Here is a 16,685-nt window from a genome sequence, read left to right on the forward strand (position 1 = left end):
GTCTCTGGCAACAGAAGCCAGACTGTGAGCAGCAGTGCAAGATGGGAGAGGCAACTGGGTGGCAGGGGTAAAGAGGATGCTGGGGTGAGGAGGAGGAGGGATAGCAGTGTATGAGTGGGGGATAGTAAAATGCTGCTTGTGGCAGTGAGCAGGGATAAGGTGGAGAGAGGGTAGGGCAACTAAGTGCAGCCAGAACAGAGGGCGGGGGAGAGGGGTAGTATAAAACGAGAGAAGTAAAAAGACTGGGTGCATTGGTGGAACAGAAGGCTGTGTAGTGCTGGGCTGGGAACAGGGAAGGGGCTGGGGCAATGACTAATAAAGGATGAGGCCAGGAGAGTTATGGGAATATAGGATATATTGCAGGGAGAGATCACATCTGCGTAATTGAGAAAGGTTGGTGTTGTTGGGGAGAATCGAGATGGCACAGGCTGTGAAGCAGTCATTGAAATGAACAATGCTGTGTTGGACAGCATGCTGAGCTACCGGATGGCCCATCTGTTTCTTAGTCACAGTTCGTCAGTGGCCATTCATGCAGCAGACAGCTTGTTCATTGTCATGCTCACATAGAAAGCATCAAAGTGGTTGCAGCTTAGCTTGTAGATCACATGACTTATCCCCGGTGGCCTTGCCTTTGATGGGATAGGTGATATTTGTGACCAGACTGGTGTAGGTGGTGGTGGTGAGAGGATGTATGGGTCAGGTCTCACATATAGGTCTCTTATAGGGATATGAGATGAGAGACAAGAGGTTGGGAGCAGGGGTTTCGTAGGGACGGGCGAGGATATTGTGTAGGTTTGGTGGGCGGCGGAAAACCATGGTGGAAGGCATGGGAAGGATAGTGGGTAGGATATTTCTCATTTCAGGGCATGACAGGAGGTAGTCAAAGCCTGGCGGAGAAAGTAATGCTTCCCTACCTCCAATCGTTTGCCCCTCCCATCATGCACTGCTGCTCACAGTCTGACTTCAGCTGCCACAGACTGTGACCATGTGTGTGTGTGTGTGTGTGTGTGTGTGTGTGTGTGTGTGTGTGTGTGTGTGTGTTTGTATTTTAGCTATTTTTGTCAAAGGCTCACTTTCTGTCAGTCTTTTTGTTGTGCCTACCTGTGACTCAGCATCTCCATTATATGATGAGTAGCAACTACAATAAATATTTTGTAGTCACGACGCTTGTTTCGTTATAAGTGCAGAAGAATATGACCATGCCTCATAAAGCTTCCATGCAATATATGTCCATGACTAATAAAAGCATTAGCCATAAAATTAAGTTTATCTTTAGAAGCTTGAGTATTAAAAATAATAAATGTCAGGGTTGGACAAATTATCTGTAAGATTTATTTAATATAGAGGAGATAGCCCAAAACTAGATACATTCACATGACACAGAGGAAGTATACCTACAGAGATTTGAAAAACGAATGAATAATACAGTGTCCCATAAAGCGAAACTATAAAGATGTACACATAGATCCGAAGCTCATCACTTGACTCTTTGACTGCAGTAGACATGTTAACACATGGTGCAGCTTCCACTCAGTTACTCTAGACATGTTTAAGTGCATCACTGCTCCTTGTGTCCAGGTGCTTTAGACATGATAATCTGTGCTGCCTTGCTGAACCCTCCATGTTCCAGACATGTTAACACGCAGAGCCAAAAAATCTTTGAGATTCACATTTCAAGTATAGTGAGACTGAACTCTTTGACTGTGATGAGAGTCATGATTCTTCAACAATATCTTGAAGTAATGGTCTCGATCTGTGTACATTAGCTGGTAAAACACATCCAACGGTCATTACAACAGATGAAAGTTATTTAGAATCAGAAGTGTATGAAATCAACTGCAAAATGCTTGGGAACTGAACTACTTTAGCAGTATGCCTGACTGGAGAACAAGTGATTTTTTGTCCATTTGTGCATTTATTTGTAAATTCAGAGAAAAGAGAGAGAGAGAGAGAGAGAGAGAGAGAGAGAGAGAGAGACCATTCAATAGTGGATTTCATACATATCAAAAGCTTTGCATTGGTGAAATTCCATTACTGTTCAAAGGGGGATTATCTTTTTAACAGCAGACTCAACCCAGCTGAAATTGATTTAAAGAAAAACATTTCTGTAGCCTGACTGTGAGACTGACTATGAAATATAATTTGCGACAGAAGGAATTAAAAAAATTAACTCTCTTATTATTCCATCCTGGATTTTCCATTATTTTTAAAAAAATCACATATATATGAAAAACAGTTCTGTCAAGTTTGTTTTGAACTTCCAGTATCAACTACATCCACAGTCCAGTGCACAGCGACTTTCTGAATGCACAGTGCTTTTAAGCACTGAATGTTACTATGTCCTCCATATATATAGATACAAAAAAAGTTAACTATGTCCAGCCTAAATGTTTTAGAAACATAAGAAGAGAAATATGTATTGAACAAAGCAGAACAGATACCTATATAATTACAAGCCACATTCATTAACTAATCCAACATTTCCTTTCCTTCAGCCAATTTCAATTGAAAAAATGTGGACTTTGTTGTAGGATATCAAGAAATATTCCTTCTTCAGCCCATATAGTTTCATGAAGTTCCGTTAGGTGAAAGCACTATACATAGGCTTCAAACCGGCATCTATAATGGAGGTGTGTTCCAAGCTGAAAGCTGTCATTGAGTTTCTTTTGGTGGAAAAATAGAACACCACAGATTTTCATAGGTGCTTGTAAAATGTATACAGAGACCTGGCAGTGAACAAAAGTATGGTGAGTCATTGGGTGAGGCTTCTATCTTCATTACAACACTGTCATGCAAACCTGTCGAATCTTCCACTTGCCAGTAGGCTGCACACGCCTGTGACTCCTTCACTGTTGGGATGAGTGGACAATGTCATTCAAGGAGACTGATCGATCAAAACCCAACATGTCACTGCTCAACTGGATGCCTCTGTTGGTACTGCTGACACACTCGTCCACCAGTTCCAATACTCAAAGGTGTGAGCCTGCTGGGTTCCTAATCACCTAATAAAAGACCATACAGAACATAGAGGAACCAGCTGTGCAGAATTACTTGTGTGTTATGTGGCTCAACATGACAATTTTTGCTGAACACTGTAATAGGAAACGAAACACGCACTCAGCACTTTGAACCAGAAATAAAACAGCAATCCATGGAGTGACGTCACACTGTCAAAAAAGTTAATAGCCACATTCTCAGCCAGTATAGTCATGGCAACTGTCTTCTGAGACCCCAAAGGGGTTAATTTGTCCTTTCTGTGATATTGCAATGCCTCACATGGCTCTGCATACCCAAGTGGAGCTCAAACACACCATTTCACTATTCTTCCTCATCCACCCTACAGACGGGGTCTCACATCTTTCGACTTCCATCTGTTGGTCCAATGAAGGATGCACTTTGCAGGAAGTAATAGGTGGATGTTGAGGAGGTTATATAACCAATAGAGTGGTACCATGTGGGCATAAAGGCTCTCCCATTAGGGTGTAAGGCACTCACATTGAATGGAGATTATGTTGAAAAATATGGTTTTGTAATCATAGACTACGTTTCTAGCATTTGTAGACTTAGAGAAAGCTTTTGACAATGTTGACTGGAATACTCTCTTTCAAATTCTGAAGGTGGCAGGGGTAAAATACAGGGAGCGAAAGGCTATTTACAATTTGTACAGAAACCAGATGGCAGTCATAAGAGTCGAGGGGCATGAAAGGGAAGCAGTGGTTGGGAAAGGAGTGAAACAGGGTTGTAGCCTCTCCCCGATGTTATTCAATCTGTATATTGAGCAAGCAGTAAAGGAAACAAAAGAAAAATTCGGAATAGGTATTAAAATCCATGGAGAAGAAATAAAAACTTTGAGGTTCGCCGATGACATTGTAATTCTGTCAGAGACAGCAAAGGACTTGCAAGAGCAGTTGAACGGAATGGATAGTGTCTTGAAAGGAGGATATAAGATGAACATCAACAAAAGCAAAACGAGGATAATGGAATGTAGTCAAATTAAGGCGGGTGATGCTAAAGTAATTAGGTTAGAAAATGAGACACTTAATGTAGTAAAGGAGTTTTGCTATTTAGGAAGTAAAATAACTGATGATGGTCGAAGTAGAGAGGATATAAAATGTAGACTGGCAATGGCAAGGAAAGCGTTTCTCAAGAAGAGAAATTTGTTAACATCGAATATAGATTTATGTATCAGGAAGTCGTTTATGAAAGTATTTGTTTGGAGTGTAGCCATGTATGGAAGTGAAACATGGACGATAACTAGTTTGGACAAGAAGAGAATAGAAGCTTTCGAAATGTGGTGCTACAGAAGAATGCTGAAGATTAGATGGGTAGATCACGTAACTAATGAGGAGGTATTGAATAGGATTGGGGAGAAGAGAAGTTTGTGGCACAACTTGACTAGAAGAAGGGATCGGTTGGTAGGACATGTTTTGAGGCATCAAGGGATAACAAATTTAGCATTGGAGGGCAGCGTGGAGGGTAAAAATCGTAGAGGGAGACCAAGAGATGAATACACTAAGCAGATTCAGAAGGATGTAGGTTGCAGTAGGTACTGGGAGATGAAGCAGATTGCACAGGATAGAGTAGCATGGAGAGCTGCATCAAACCAGTCTCAGGACTGAAGACAACAACAACAACAACAGACTGGGGAATAACATGGTGTATTGAAACCCTGAATAAAACCAACCTGCTTCCAGCAAAAAAAAAAAAAAAAAAAAAATGTTGCAGTACTTATTGAATGGCCCTTGTATATTAATAAAAGTTCAGCTTCATATTACAAGCTTTTGGTTCCCATGGTTAATTTCCACTCTGCAGCAGAGTGGCTGATTTAAACCATGTGGCAGACTGGGATTTAAAGCTGAGAGATTTGGCTTTGTGAGCAAGTGCTCTACCGATTGTGCTATCCAAGCCTGACTCACAACCTAAATTCATGGCTGTAGCTAAGCTGTGTCCCCACAAAGACCTTCCTACCACAAGTGCTAGTCCTACATGGCAGGCAGGAGAAATTCAGTGAAATTTGGATGGTAGGAGATGAGGTAGTGTAAGCTGTGAGTGCAGGTTGCGAGTTGTGCTTGGTCAGCTCAATTAGTACAGCAGTTGCTCACGAAAGGCAAAGGTTCCAGGTAGATCCTGGTCTGGCACACAGTTTTAATCTGCCAGGAAGTTTCGGTTTGTATGGTTATTTACTCATCATTTACTTAATTGTAGTAACACAACACATTTGTCATTATGGTGGACTTTTATATTATTTTTTTTATTATTTGCTAATGTCTTGAGCTATAAAATTTTACCGATAAATTTGTAACATATTTTTGGAAGGTCATGCACAATTAGATTACTTGTCTATATATAAAAATGTGAAACATCATCCCTCTGAATTGTCCACTCACCTGATAAGACTGATACTGTGACAGTAAGCACACCTTTCGCCTGGGCAGCTTCTGTTCCATCCCTACCAGGTGGACGTGGTGGTGCATTAGATGGAGAGAGATTGAGCTCTAGAGAGCTAGGATCCACTAATGCAGACACTAAAGCTTCCAACACCAATGAATGTAGCCATGTTTTCAGTACTGGAACCTCCATCATCTGTACAGACTAGAAACAGATACAGCTCAGCCTTTGCTAGCTTACAATTCTCCTATGTTCACAATGTGCTTTCTATTACAGCAGAAATAAACCAACAAATAAAAAGTAATTTAATTAAGAAGTTTTGTTGTGATGAAAGCTTTAAGACTGAATGTCACGTGAAGCTTCTCATCACAGGCACTGTTTTAATTTGCACAGAAAGAGAAAAACATATCCACATGTACATAAACAAAATACAGGTTAGCAAATGATAACATAGTAGTAGAAATTTTATTTATCTATGTAACACTGCATACAAACACTTCATGAATCATCTTCTATAAGTGTAAAGAACAAATCTAAATTCTACATTAGTTGTGCAACATGCTAAATGATAAAATAATCAGGGGCATAAAGCCAAAAGAAATAGAGGCGATACATTGAGTTGTGTAGTAGTGAAGAACAATTTAATTAATTAATTACAATTGCTCAATTCTCCTTTGCACTGCCAGTCCATAAAGCTTGTGCTGTGATGATGTTCTTCTTAATAAAGGCACACTGGTCAAAGGAGAGAAATAGACTGATAGCTGAATCTATAATCACATGAGGAATGAAACAGTGGTGGACACAAACTGGTAGTCTCCTTCAAAATAGACCACCACAGTTATGGCTAATACTTCCTGGGATATAAAAGAATTCTTCTTATTGATTAGCTTGCAATGGAGAAAACAATAATTGATCAATATTATGCAAGTCTACTGATCAACTAAATTAAAACCAATGTCAGATGGGCTCTTGATTGCAAAAGAAAACCACATATTTTTGTCATAAGGGTAATATACCTATCCATGGATGTTATGAGAATGTGAAAACTTAGGGATCTGAAGCATGAAGTGTTTAAGTATTTTCAGCTACAAAAATTTTGAGTCCAATGAAGAGGTTATTTCAGCAGTAATAGTACGTATTTCGCAGATCTGAAATTGGACTTCAGGGACGGAATCCATCTAGGCCTACTAGTAAAACTATAGAAAACTGTATAGACCAAAAATGAGACCTAACTGAAAAATACATGAATCTTTTGAACATGATTAAATGTAAGTCTCACTGCCAAGTGCTTCTGGCTCTCTTTACTTCTGCCAATTTTCCCTTCTTTTTTCAAACTGTTCATTTTCTGTTTATCTTCCAGGGAATGCGTTCTAATTCATTTTGACAACTACAGTAGAGCGTCAATTATCCGAAGTAATTGGGGGACATGGGTGTTCAGAAAATTGGTTTGTTCGGGTAATCGAACTGTACATGTTTATTTGCCAAAAAGAAGTACTGTACCGTACAGTAAATTTATTCTTAAAAACAGGCATCTCTTTTAGTATTACAAAGTAACATACAAAGGCAACTTCAGTAGGAATATATAGTATGTGGCACAGTTCATTAAACAAAAATATATACATATTACATACGCATTTTGCATCTTACGAGCAGCTAAGTCACGTACTTTTTTCATTACAGATATCTGAAACTGGTCACTTTCATCTTGGTCTTCAAACCATCGCATGGCAGTATATAAACAAGTGAAAGCCTCAGAAGCTGTTGTATACTTTCATCTTCACTTTCTGGAGCACTGATTGATGAGATGCTGGTGGCGTCATCTTTATCAGTGACAACATTTATAATCTCGCTGTCCTGCATGATTTGGTGTCCTGGATCTGCATCATCGATATTCATCCATTCATGAACGTCTTCTTCATCACATTCGTGGCAATCTATTTCTTTTAGCATACCGAGAATTTCGGACGTATCATTCTGTTCGTCATTCTCAATCATATCTTGTGAATTTTCTTCTTTGTCCAAAATTTTATTCCAGGCTTTCTTCAAATTTTCTTCCTTTACACTATTCCATGCTGCGCTGATCATGTACGATGCGCCTTTCAAGTCAATATTCTTATGATTTCTTAAGAGCCTTTCTTCTCCATCCTCTTCTCTTTCTAACAATAACTTACGCAACAATTCTTTCCTGTAATATCGTCTGAAAGTCTCAATAACACGTTGACCCATGGGCTGTAATAAGGAGGTTACGTTAGGTGGAAGAAATATTACCTTTATAAACTCGTCTTTTTCATTTAAAATATCACATGACGGATGAGTTGGTGCATTGTCAAGGAAGGCCCCATAAGAAGCAATGTTCCACCACCGGTGGCCCAGCGCGGCGACTATTGTGGGAAACTTGGTTTGGGAGTGAGGGGGGTGATGGACGGTAGGGTGGGAGAGTAACAGGTGCGGGCGAGTACACAGTTCGGTTAAGCGGTAGTTCGGTTTTGCGACGTTCGGATAATTGACGCTCTACTGTACTTGTTATGCTGTTAACCCTGACTAAGATGTTTCAGTTTTAGCAGCCAGATGGAAAATATGCTTTCTTTCTTTTACAGTGAACAGGCCATCCCATGTACTAATTTCAATTCTTCGTTTTACGTTCTTTTCTTTTCTTGCAGTGCACTTTCACCTTTCTGTCTTCAAACCATTTTGAACCTGCCTTTTTGGCTACCCTGCCTTGGAATCATTCCATTTTTAATACTTTTTCCCCAACAGGTTTCTCTGTTGTTTTTGTCTTCTTTTTTATATTTTTTCTTTCTAAATATTTTTTACTTCATCGACTTATATTGTTGTAGACTTCTTACCCCACAAATATTTGAAAAACTTGTTACTTGGTCTACTGTCTTGCACTCGAAATAAATGTCTAAAAAACATGAGCCTTCTTTTTCTCATTACATTAGAAATATTTTCTATATTTTGATATATTTCAGCATTCCTTCATAATTTTCAACCTTCTACTGTGATTTGTGGCCCTAATATTTTCCTTATAATTCGCCTGTCCAGCGCTTCTAATTTATCTAAATTAGTATGGTTTAATGCTAGGTACTCACTTGCATATAGGCATTCCAGATTCATCGTGTATTGTAATGCCTTATTTTTGCATTTTTGGATAGGCACTTTTTATTGTAGAGGTCTTTGGTGATACCATATGCTCTCCCCATTTTATGCAGCCTTTCCTCTATTGCAGATATTTGCAAAGCATTTTCTTCGATTACGTCCCCTTGATATTTCAATTTTTTAGCCTCTCTATTTGGCCAATATCTGTTTTCAGGAATTTAGGAGAATCCTTAACGTTTGTTAAAAATTTCGTTTTTTCTGCAGAAATTCTTCGGTCAGGTATGCTGGCTGCTTCTTCCAGGCGATTTATTTGTGTTATAGCAGATTCACATTTTCGGAAAGTATTGCAAAATCATGTGCAAATGCAAGACAGTTGGTTTCGATCTTTTTGATTACTCTTCCTAACCTTATAAGCGAGCTGTTGAGTTCAGTAAGTTTTTCGTCCAAATTTCTCGCTGTTGTCTCTTCTTTTAAACACTACTAAAGAGAATTGGGGATAGACTGTCACCTTGTCATACACCTGTTTTTATTTTAAAAGGCGTGAAACATGTCCATATATTTTATTTTGATGACTGTGATTCACGGATTAGGTTTGCCTGTTTACACTGTACGCCAAATTCCGGAATTAGTTTACCTATAGTTTCTCTGCCAACAGAATCAAAAGCGTTTTTGAAATCCACAAACATAACTACAATGTACTTTGAATTAAATAATAGGGCGAATTACTGACTTGTTATTAGCTTACCTTCAGTATTCTCACACTAAACCACACCTGAGGCTTTTCAATAAATGTAAGGCTGAGATGAGAAATGTGTGGGAATGGTACATCCAAGCTGAGAGTCAGTGTCCCTGAAATCCTGCCACTGATGTTTAGTTTTTCTACTGCAAGATCTAGGTCCACTCCCATTCTGAAACACAGTAACACAAGGACTAACAATAAAACGTTAATTTCTAGTCTTCGATTTTGCAAGAGGCAGTTAATTTACTGAAAATATTTAACTGCATTTTTTTCTGACAGAAAGCACATCACCTACTTATAAATAATATATATTATTGTATAGCAACATAAAAAATTGAAAGGTATTTTATGCAAATGTTGCACTTTTATCTTTCAGTTTTCTGTAGATATTTTAGTAATGAAATACAAAACAAATAAGTAACGTATTTCATTTTTTGTTTGCTTGCAAGTATTCGTCATATTACACACTGAAATCCTCGAATCACGGGATCATAGAAGCCACAGTTAAATGACGAAACACACTGATAAAATGTGCGATCATGTGGTAGCTTACTTTCTGTGTTTCAGGGGAAGAACACTGCAACATTCCTTGGTGAGTTGGTGGAAGCGTACTCTCAACACTGCACGACATACGGCACAGAGCTTAGGTGGTACCAGAGCCGTCTTAGGCATACGAGAACTTCATCGTTTTACGAGTTACGGGGCAAAAGCGAATGTCTTATGCAAGCATACGAGAATTTAGCATAAGGCCTAAGTTATCACCAATATACACCATACACATTTGTTGGGAATATTATTAATTCGCCAAGTGTATTTACTGAAAAGAGCATAAGTAGTTGCGGATTCACGATTACGGGCAATAAGGTCTCTGTCAGTCAACGACAGCCAGAGACTGAGCACCGAATCGCCGACTCTGACCACCTCTCTAGGTGGTGGTGCTCTGACTCAATAACTATAGTCGAGAATGAGGCTTCAAAGCCTGACACTGAGAAAAAATTGGTAACTTCTAAGAATAGGTGCAAATAGAACTGGCAGACACATTTCGATATATAGCGAAAGGTCGACTCTATATGTTGACTAGTGATACGACCAAAACGGACAAGTTGAAAGCAGAAAGATACTATTAGGTACTGAATGTCACGATGTACGTCGAAAACCAGTCACTACATGGGTGTAACAATTTTATTTAGTTATGCTAATTTTCCCCTGATTTTTTTTATTTTTTGTTTTTTTGCTCATAAGCTGATAAGGATAATTATGATGACTTTCCGCTTGCACAGAGTAATTGAACGTGCGGCGCCACAGTGCACGCAATTTCTCGCATCGCGACTAGGACACAGTCCATAATTCCAACAAAATCCCAAATATTTAGTTGGATCATCTAAACCTGCAATCAAGGCCGGAATACGAACCCGTATCTCTCGCTCACTAGGGAGCTGTATTAACCACTAAACCACCCTGGCTCAGTGGCTTTGCACAACTACACAGACTGGCCTAACATGACACGCTCCTCAATCCAAATACCCATTCACCCCTCAACACACTTGGTATTCCCCCTAAATCTAACAGCGCTGCAGGAGCTCTCCAACTATATTGAAACAGCACCTCAGCATCTAACGCAACGGAAAGATCATGCCTGAAACCCAGGAATGTCAAATGAAACTAAATGGTTCCAGAAACCTATACACATATAAAGGGCGTTACAAAAGGGTACGGCCAAACTTTCAGGAAACATTCCTCACACACAAATAAAGAAAAGAAGTTATGTGGACATGTGTCCGGAAACGCTTAATTTCCATGTTAGAGCTCATTTTAGTTTGTTCTTCCACCTACGCTCGATGGAGCACGTTATGATTTCATACGGGATACTCTACATGTGCTGCTACAACATGTGCTTTTACAAGTACGACACAACATGTGGTTCATGCACGATGGAGCTCCTGCACATTTGAGTCGAAGTGTTTGTACGCTTCTCAACAACAGATTTGGTGACCGACAGATTGGTAGAGGCGGACCAATTCCATGGCCTCCACGCTCTCCTGACCTCAACCCTCTTGACTTTCATTTATGAGAGCATTTGAAAGTTCTTGTCTACGCAACCCCGGTACCAAATGTAGAGACTCTCCGTGCTCGTATTGTGGACGGCTGTGATACAATACGCCATTCACCAGGGCTGCATCAGCGCATCAGGGATTCCATGCGACGGAGGGTGGATGCATGTATCCTCGCTAACGGAGGACATTTTGAACATTTCCTGTAACAAAGTGTTTGAAGTCGCGCTGGAACTTTCTGTTGCTGTGTGTTTCCACTCCAGGATTAATGTGACTTGAAGAGAAGTAATAAAATGAGCTCTAACATGGAAAGTAAGCGTTTCCGGACACATGTCCACATAACATATTTTCTTTCTTTGTGTGTGAGGAATGTTTCCTGAAAGTTTGGCCGTACCTTTTTGTAACACCCTGTGTACATCAAAGATGTTTGAGGACTGAAAAGGCCTTTGGGACCGTATAGTTTCATTTGATTATTTGTATTACTTGCTAGTTCCTGTATTTCGTACAGCGTGTACTGGAAAATAAAAACTCTACTGGCGTGTGAGCCCACTAACCCACTTCTGATTTCGCAGGCGCACTGCGGAAGAGCCGGCATAACGTTGTGCAGGTGCTTTTTGTTGGACGGACAGACTGGGGATACACTTGCTAGCTCTTCAGTTGGCGCACAGACAGTATCGCACCCGCGAACGCTTCCCGCCAATTACCGTCAAGCAATAGCCAGTCTTCTACTTCTATGGTGACAAAGCCGGTAAATACTGTCCTTAGTCCTTAAAGTAGTGCAAATTTAAAGAGTGTAGTAAGCAAGAAATTCGAAACTTTGAATGAGAAGATTCTACGAAAATGACGCCGTGTCGGCACCGAAGAACCAATTAACATGAACTACGTTAAGTGATGAACTGAGAGGGAAGTGGCCTGCTTGTGAAATCGGCCAGCCTACGCACAGAGAGGGCGCGCTGGTAGGCTTACCCCTTTCCGAAGAGCCTGGTCCTGAGCAGCAGGCAGAAGTCGTCGCTGTCGACGGCGACGTCGGCCTCGAGCGCGAGCTGCGCGCGCGGCGCGGTGCGGCGGGGGCGGGGCGGCGGCGGCGGGCGGCGGGGGCGGAGCGCCGCCGCGTCCAGCAGGCGCACCGCGCGCAGCTCGGGGCTGCCGCCTCCCAGGCTCAGCTGCCGCAGCTCCACGCTCTCTGCCGGCACACATTGTCACTAGTGCGAAGCCCGTGTCAGAGTCCGAACAGCATACAGTGACCGGTTTTCGTAGAAAGCATGTGGCGAGTTCATTCGTTTGCTCGGAAGGCGAGGCCGGCATCGTGTGCCGGCTTTCGGCCGATCGGTGACGACTGAATCGAGCCGCACGCCGTGCAATCTTTCCCAAACGATTCTACAGAAACTGTTAGGTAAAAAAGTTTCATTTTTGTGTTACTTATAGCTTCATATGTTGGATTCATGATGACCTGACCATCATTTCGTTAATGGTAATCGTTATTCTGATATTTCCATGTAAGTAAGACACTACCCGACACTCGGAAAACTTTGCAATGAAAAATTAGGGTCGCTATGATTTTGCGTTTGATGCCTAGTACATACACTACTGATCATTAAAATTGCTACACCAAGAAGAAATGCAGATGATAAACGGTTATTCATTGGACAAATATATTACACTAGAACTGAAATGTGATCATATTTTCACGCACTTTGGGTGCCTAGATCCTGAGAAATCAGTGCTCAGAACAACCACCTCTGGCCGTAATAACGGCCTTGATACGCCTGCGCATTGAGTCAAACAGAACTTGGATGGCGTGTACAGGTACAGCTGACCATGCAACTTCAACACGAATTCCACAGTTCATCAAGAGTAGTGACTGGCATATTGTGATGAGCCAGTTGCTCGGCCACCATTGACCAGATGTTTTCAATTGGTCAGAGATCTGGAGAATGTGCTGGCCAGGGCGGCAGTCGAACATTTTCTGTATCCAGAAAGGCCCGTACAGGACCTGCAACAAGTGGTCGTGCATTATTCTGCTGAAATGTAGAGTTTCGCAGGGATCGAATGAAGGGTAGAACCATGGGTCGTAACATATCTGAAACGTAACGTCCACTGTTCAAAGTGCCGTCAATGCGAAGAAGAGGTGACCGAGACGTGTAACCAGTGGCACCATATACCATCACGCCGGGTGATACGCCAGTATAGCGATGATGAATACACGCTTCCAATGTGCGTTCACCGCGATTTCGCCAAACACGCATGCGACCATCATGATGCTGTAAACAGAACCAAGATCCATCCGAAAAAATGACGTTTTGCCATTCGTACACCTATGTTCCTCGTTGAGTACACCATCGCAGGCGCTCCTGTCTGTGATGCAGTGTCAAGGGTAACCGCAGCCATGGTCTCCTAGCTTATAGTCCATGGTGCTCCAAACGTCGTCGAACTGTTCGTGCAGATGGTTGTTATCTTGCATACGTCCCCATCTGTTAACTCAGGGATCGAGACGTGGCTTCACGATCCGTTACAGCCATGCGGATAAGATGCCTGTCATCTCGACTGCTAGTGATACGAGGCCGTTGGGATCCAGCACTGCGTTCCGTATTACCCTCCTGAACCCACCGATTCCATATTCTGCTAACAGTCATGGGATCTCGATCAACACGAGCAGCAATGTCCCGATGCGATAAACCGCAGTCGCGATACGCTACAAACCGACCTTTATCAAAGTCGGAAACATGATGGTACGCATTTCTCCTCCTTACACGAGGCATCACAACAACATTTCACCAGGCAACGCCGGTCAACTGCTGTTTGTGCATGAGAAATCGGTTGGAAACTTTCCTCATGTCAGCACGTTGTAGGTGTCGCCACCGACGCCAACCTTATGTGAATGCTCTGAAAAGCTAATCATTTGCATATCACAGCATCTTCTTCCTGTCGGTTAAATTTCGCGTCTATAGCACGTCATCTTCGTGGTGTAGCAATTTTAATGGCCAGTAGTGTATGTCGGCTTCATGGTGACGTGACCATCATTTCGTTAATGGTAACGGTTATTCTGATATTTCCATTTAAGTAAGACGCTACCTAAAATTCGGAAAAGTTTGCAATGAAAACTTATGGTCGCTATGATTTTTCGTTTCCATGCGTAGTACATAATAAGTTGTTAACGTATTGGGTTTTATTTACACTAGGATGGAGGCCACTATCTGTCGCCAATCTCGAGAAAATTGACGTAGTACACTCATTAGCGATCGCGTATACGTGCTATAAAGTCAGAATGAAATATCCACAACATTCCTCGTATTTCATAAACGATTTGAGATATCGAAATGAGATTTTGGCAAATAGCAGCATACAAAGAGCAGAGTATTTTGTCATATGATTTTAAGCAAAATTTCATTATCTACCGTGTTATCCCACTAACTACAGAGTTTTTCGTTGAAGAAATGTAATTTTTAAGGGCGATCGATACGTGGTGAAACGAGAAATGTTGTGTGTTTTGGAACAACATAAGACGTTTACTTTTGTACCTACGATGTGCTTACTTTTTCTCACTGCCTCACTTAATAACCTTAATAAATCACTGTTTCAGAATTCTCTCACAATTCTGTCTGCACATGTTAGGTGACATTTTGTAAACGCCACTGTATTTTGGTTAAAGAACAAAATTTTAACATGGCAGCAAGATAAATGTATATTTTATTCAAAGTTCGCCAATAATGACGCTTCCTTGAAAGCTACAAATGGTTAACAAACCAGGCGAAATTAAATCGCTGCTTCTGTTGCATTTTTGGAGGAATTAGTTTTTGCTAATAACCAAAGCAGAAGTAACAGTATATCTTTTTTCAAAATGGTTCAAATGCCTCTAAGCACGATGGGACTTAACATCGGAGGTCATCAGTCCCCTAGAACTTAGAACTACTTAAACCTAACTAACCTAAGGACATCAAACACATCCATGCACGAGGCAGGATTCGAACCTGAGACTGTAGTAGCAGCGCTGTTCCGGACTGATGCGCCTGGAACCTCTCGGCCAGAACGGCTAGCAGTATATCTTTTTGGATGGTCACCAGTCAAGTGTGGATGTGAAGGACTCCGCTTAACATTCATAAAAAATGAAGAACCTAGGCTTGAGTTTAGAATGGTGCTTCCCCTCCAGCACTCGCCGTTTCCACGGAAGTCCCGCCTGTAACCCCCACCACTACTGCTCTCCCGGCGCCTGCCCTGCCAACTGTGCAGTTGCTGGCCACGTTATTCTGGATGCACTCTACAATATGAAACAGATACTTACGCTACTGCTCTGAGTGACCTGACAGTGAACTTCACATTCAACTTCAAATTCCCGAAAATATGGCCCCATAGTCTGCATTCTTGCTTTGCGAAATATGAGTACTACATGAAAATATTTTTCATTTGTACTTTATGGGTGGGCTGGTGGTAAAGTTTTTTTTATTTTCAAAACCCAATATTGCAGTTTCTATTGTATGGCTGTTATCCCAAGTGGAAATTATGTTCATCATTATGACATTACTGTGTGTATTGCACTCTTTGAATTCTATTGTAAATATGTTCCTACTGTTCTACTTAACTTTTCCTTCATAGGTAATATTGGATTGGATAAATGATTCCATATTTGTTTTTGTTTCACATGAAACAGAAGATGCCTTCGTTGCACTATATTCAAAAAATGGTTCAGATGGTTCTGAGCACTATTGGACTTAACTGCTGAGGTCATCAGTCCCCTAGAACTTAGAACTACTTAAACCTAACTAACCTAAGGATATCACACACATCCATGTCCGAGGCAGGATTCGAACCTGCGACCGTACCGGTCACGCGGTTCTAGACTGAAGCGCCTAGAACCGCACGGCCACACCGGACGGCTGCATTGTATTCTGTGGATTCATGTCTGTTTGTCACTGCTCACGAATCCAATCGTGAACTGCTCGATTTAAATGCATTGCAAGTATATTGCTCGTATTCTACATTATTTCTGCTCACATCTGCTTTTTGTACTCTTACATTTAATGGAGGCTGTCAAAAGTTTCAGTGACTTCTGATAAAGTGTAGTGTTTGTAATACCCGTTGCATTTTTAGCATTTGCAAGAAAGATTGCTCTAGTCACCAATTTACAAAGCATACTCATCCACATCTATATCCATACTCAGCAAGCCACTGTGAATAATGCACAGCACTTAGTGGCAAGAAGCAATACCACTGAAAGCAGAAGTACATACTCACTCTGTGAAACGATGTAATAAAGTTAAATACCTATAATGTGAAAACCTCGTAACATGGAGTTCTCCATCAAATGCGAAAAAGCGCGGAAAAAGGAAGTAAACAAAAATAAATAGAAAAAGAACAACTGATTTAAATTAGACAGCTCACAGAGATTTTTGGACACACACACCAAAGTCCAC

At 41.1% G+C, this 16,685-nt stretch overlaps 1 protein-coding gene across 1 annotated transcript in view; it reads right to left on the reverse strand.

Annotated features, from left to right (window-relative positions):
• The window catches only part of LOC126361173 (uncharacterized), a 698,690-nt gene that overhangs the window by 184,195 nt on the left and 497,810 nt on the right, over positions 1 to 16,685 (reverse strand). Inside the window, exons 5-7 of the mRNA XM_050007769.1 lie at positions 12,244 to 12,460; positions 9,233 to 9,395; positions 5,388 to 5,592 (exon numbers count right to left, since the gene is read on the reverse strand). Coding sequence (XP_049863726.1) covers positions 5,388 to 5,592; positions 9,233 to 9,395; positions 12,244 to 12,460 — 585 coding nt within the window. The remainder of the gene's footprint in view (positions 1 to 5,387; positions 5,593 to 9,232; positions 9,396 to 12,243; positions 12,461 to 16,685) is intronic.

Source organism: Schistocerca gregaria, chromosome 1 (genome assembly GCF_023897955.1).
Source record: "Schistocerca gregaria isolate iqSchGreg1 chromosome 1, iqSchGreg1.2, whole genome shotgun sequence".
NCBI classification, from domain to species: Eukaryota; Metazoa; Arthropoda; class Insecta; order Orthoptera; family Acrididae; genus Schistocerca; species Schistocerca gregaria.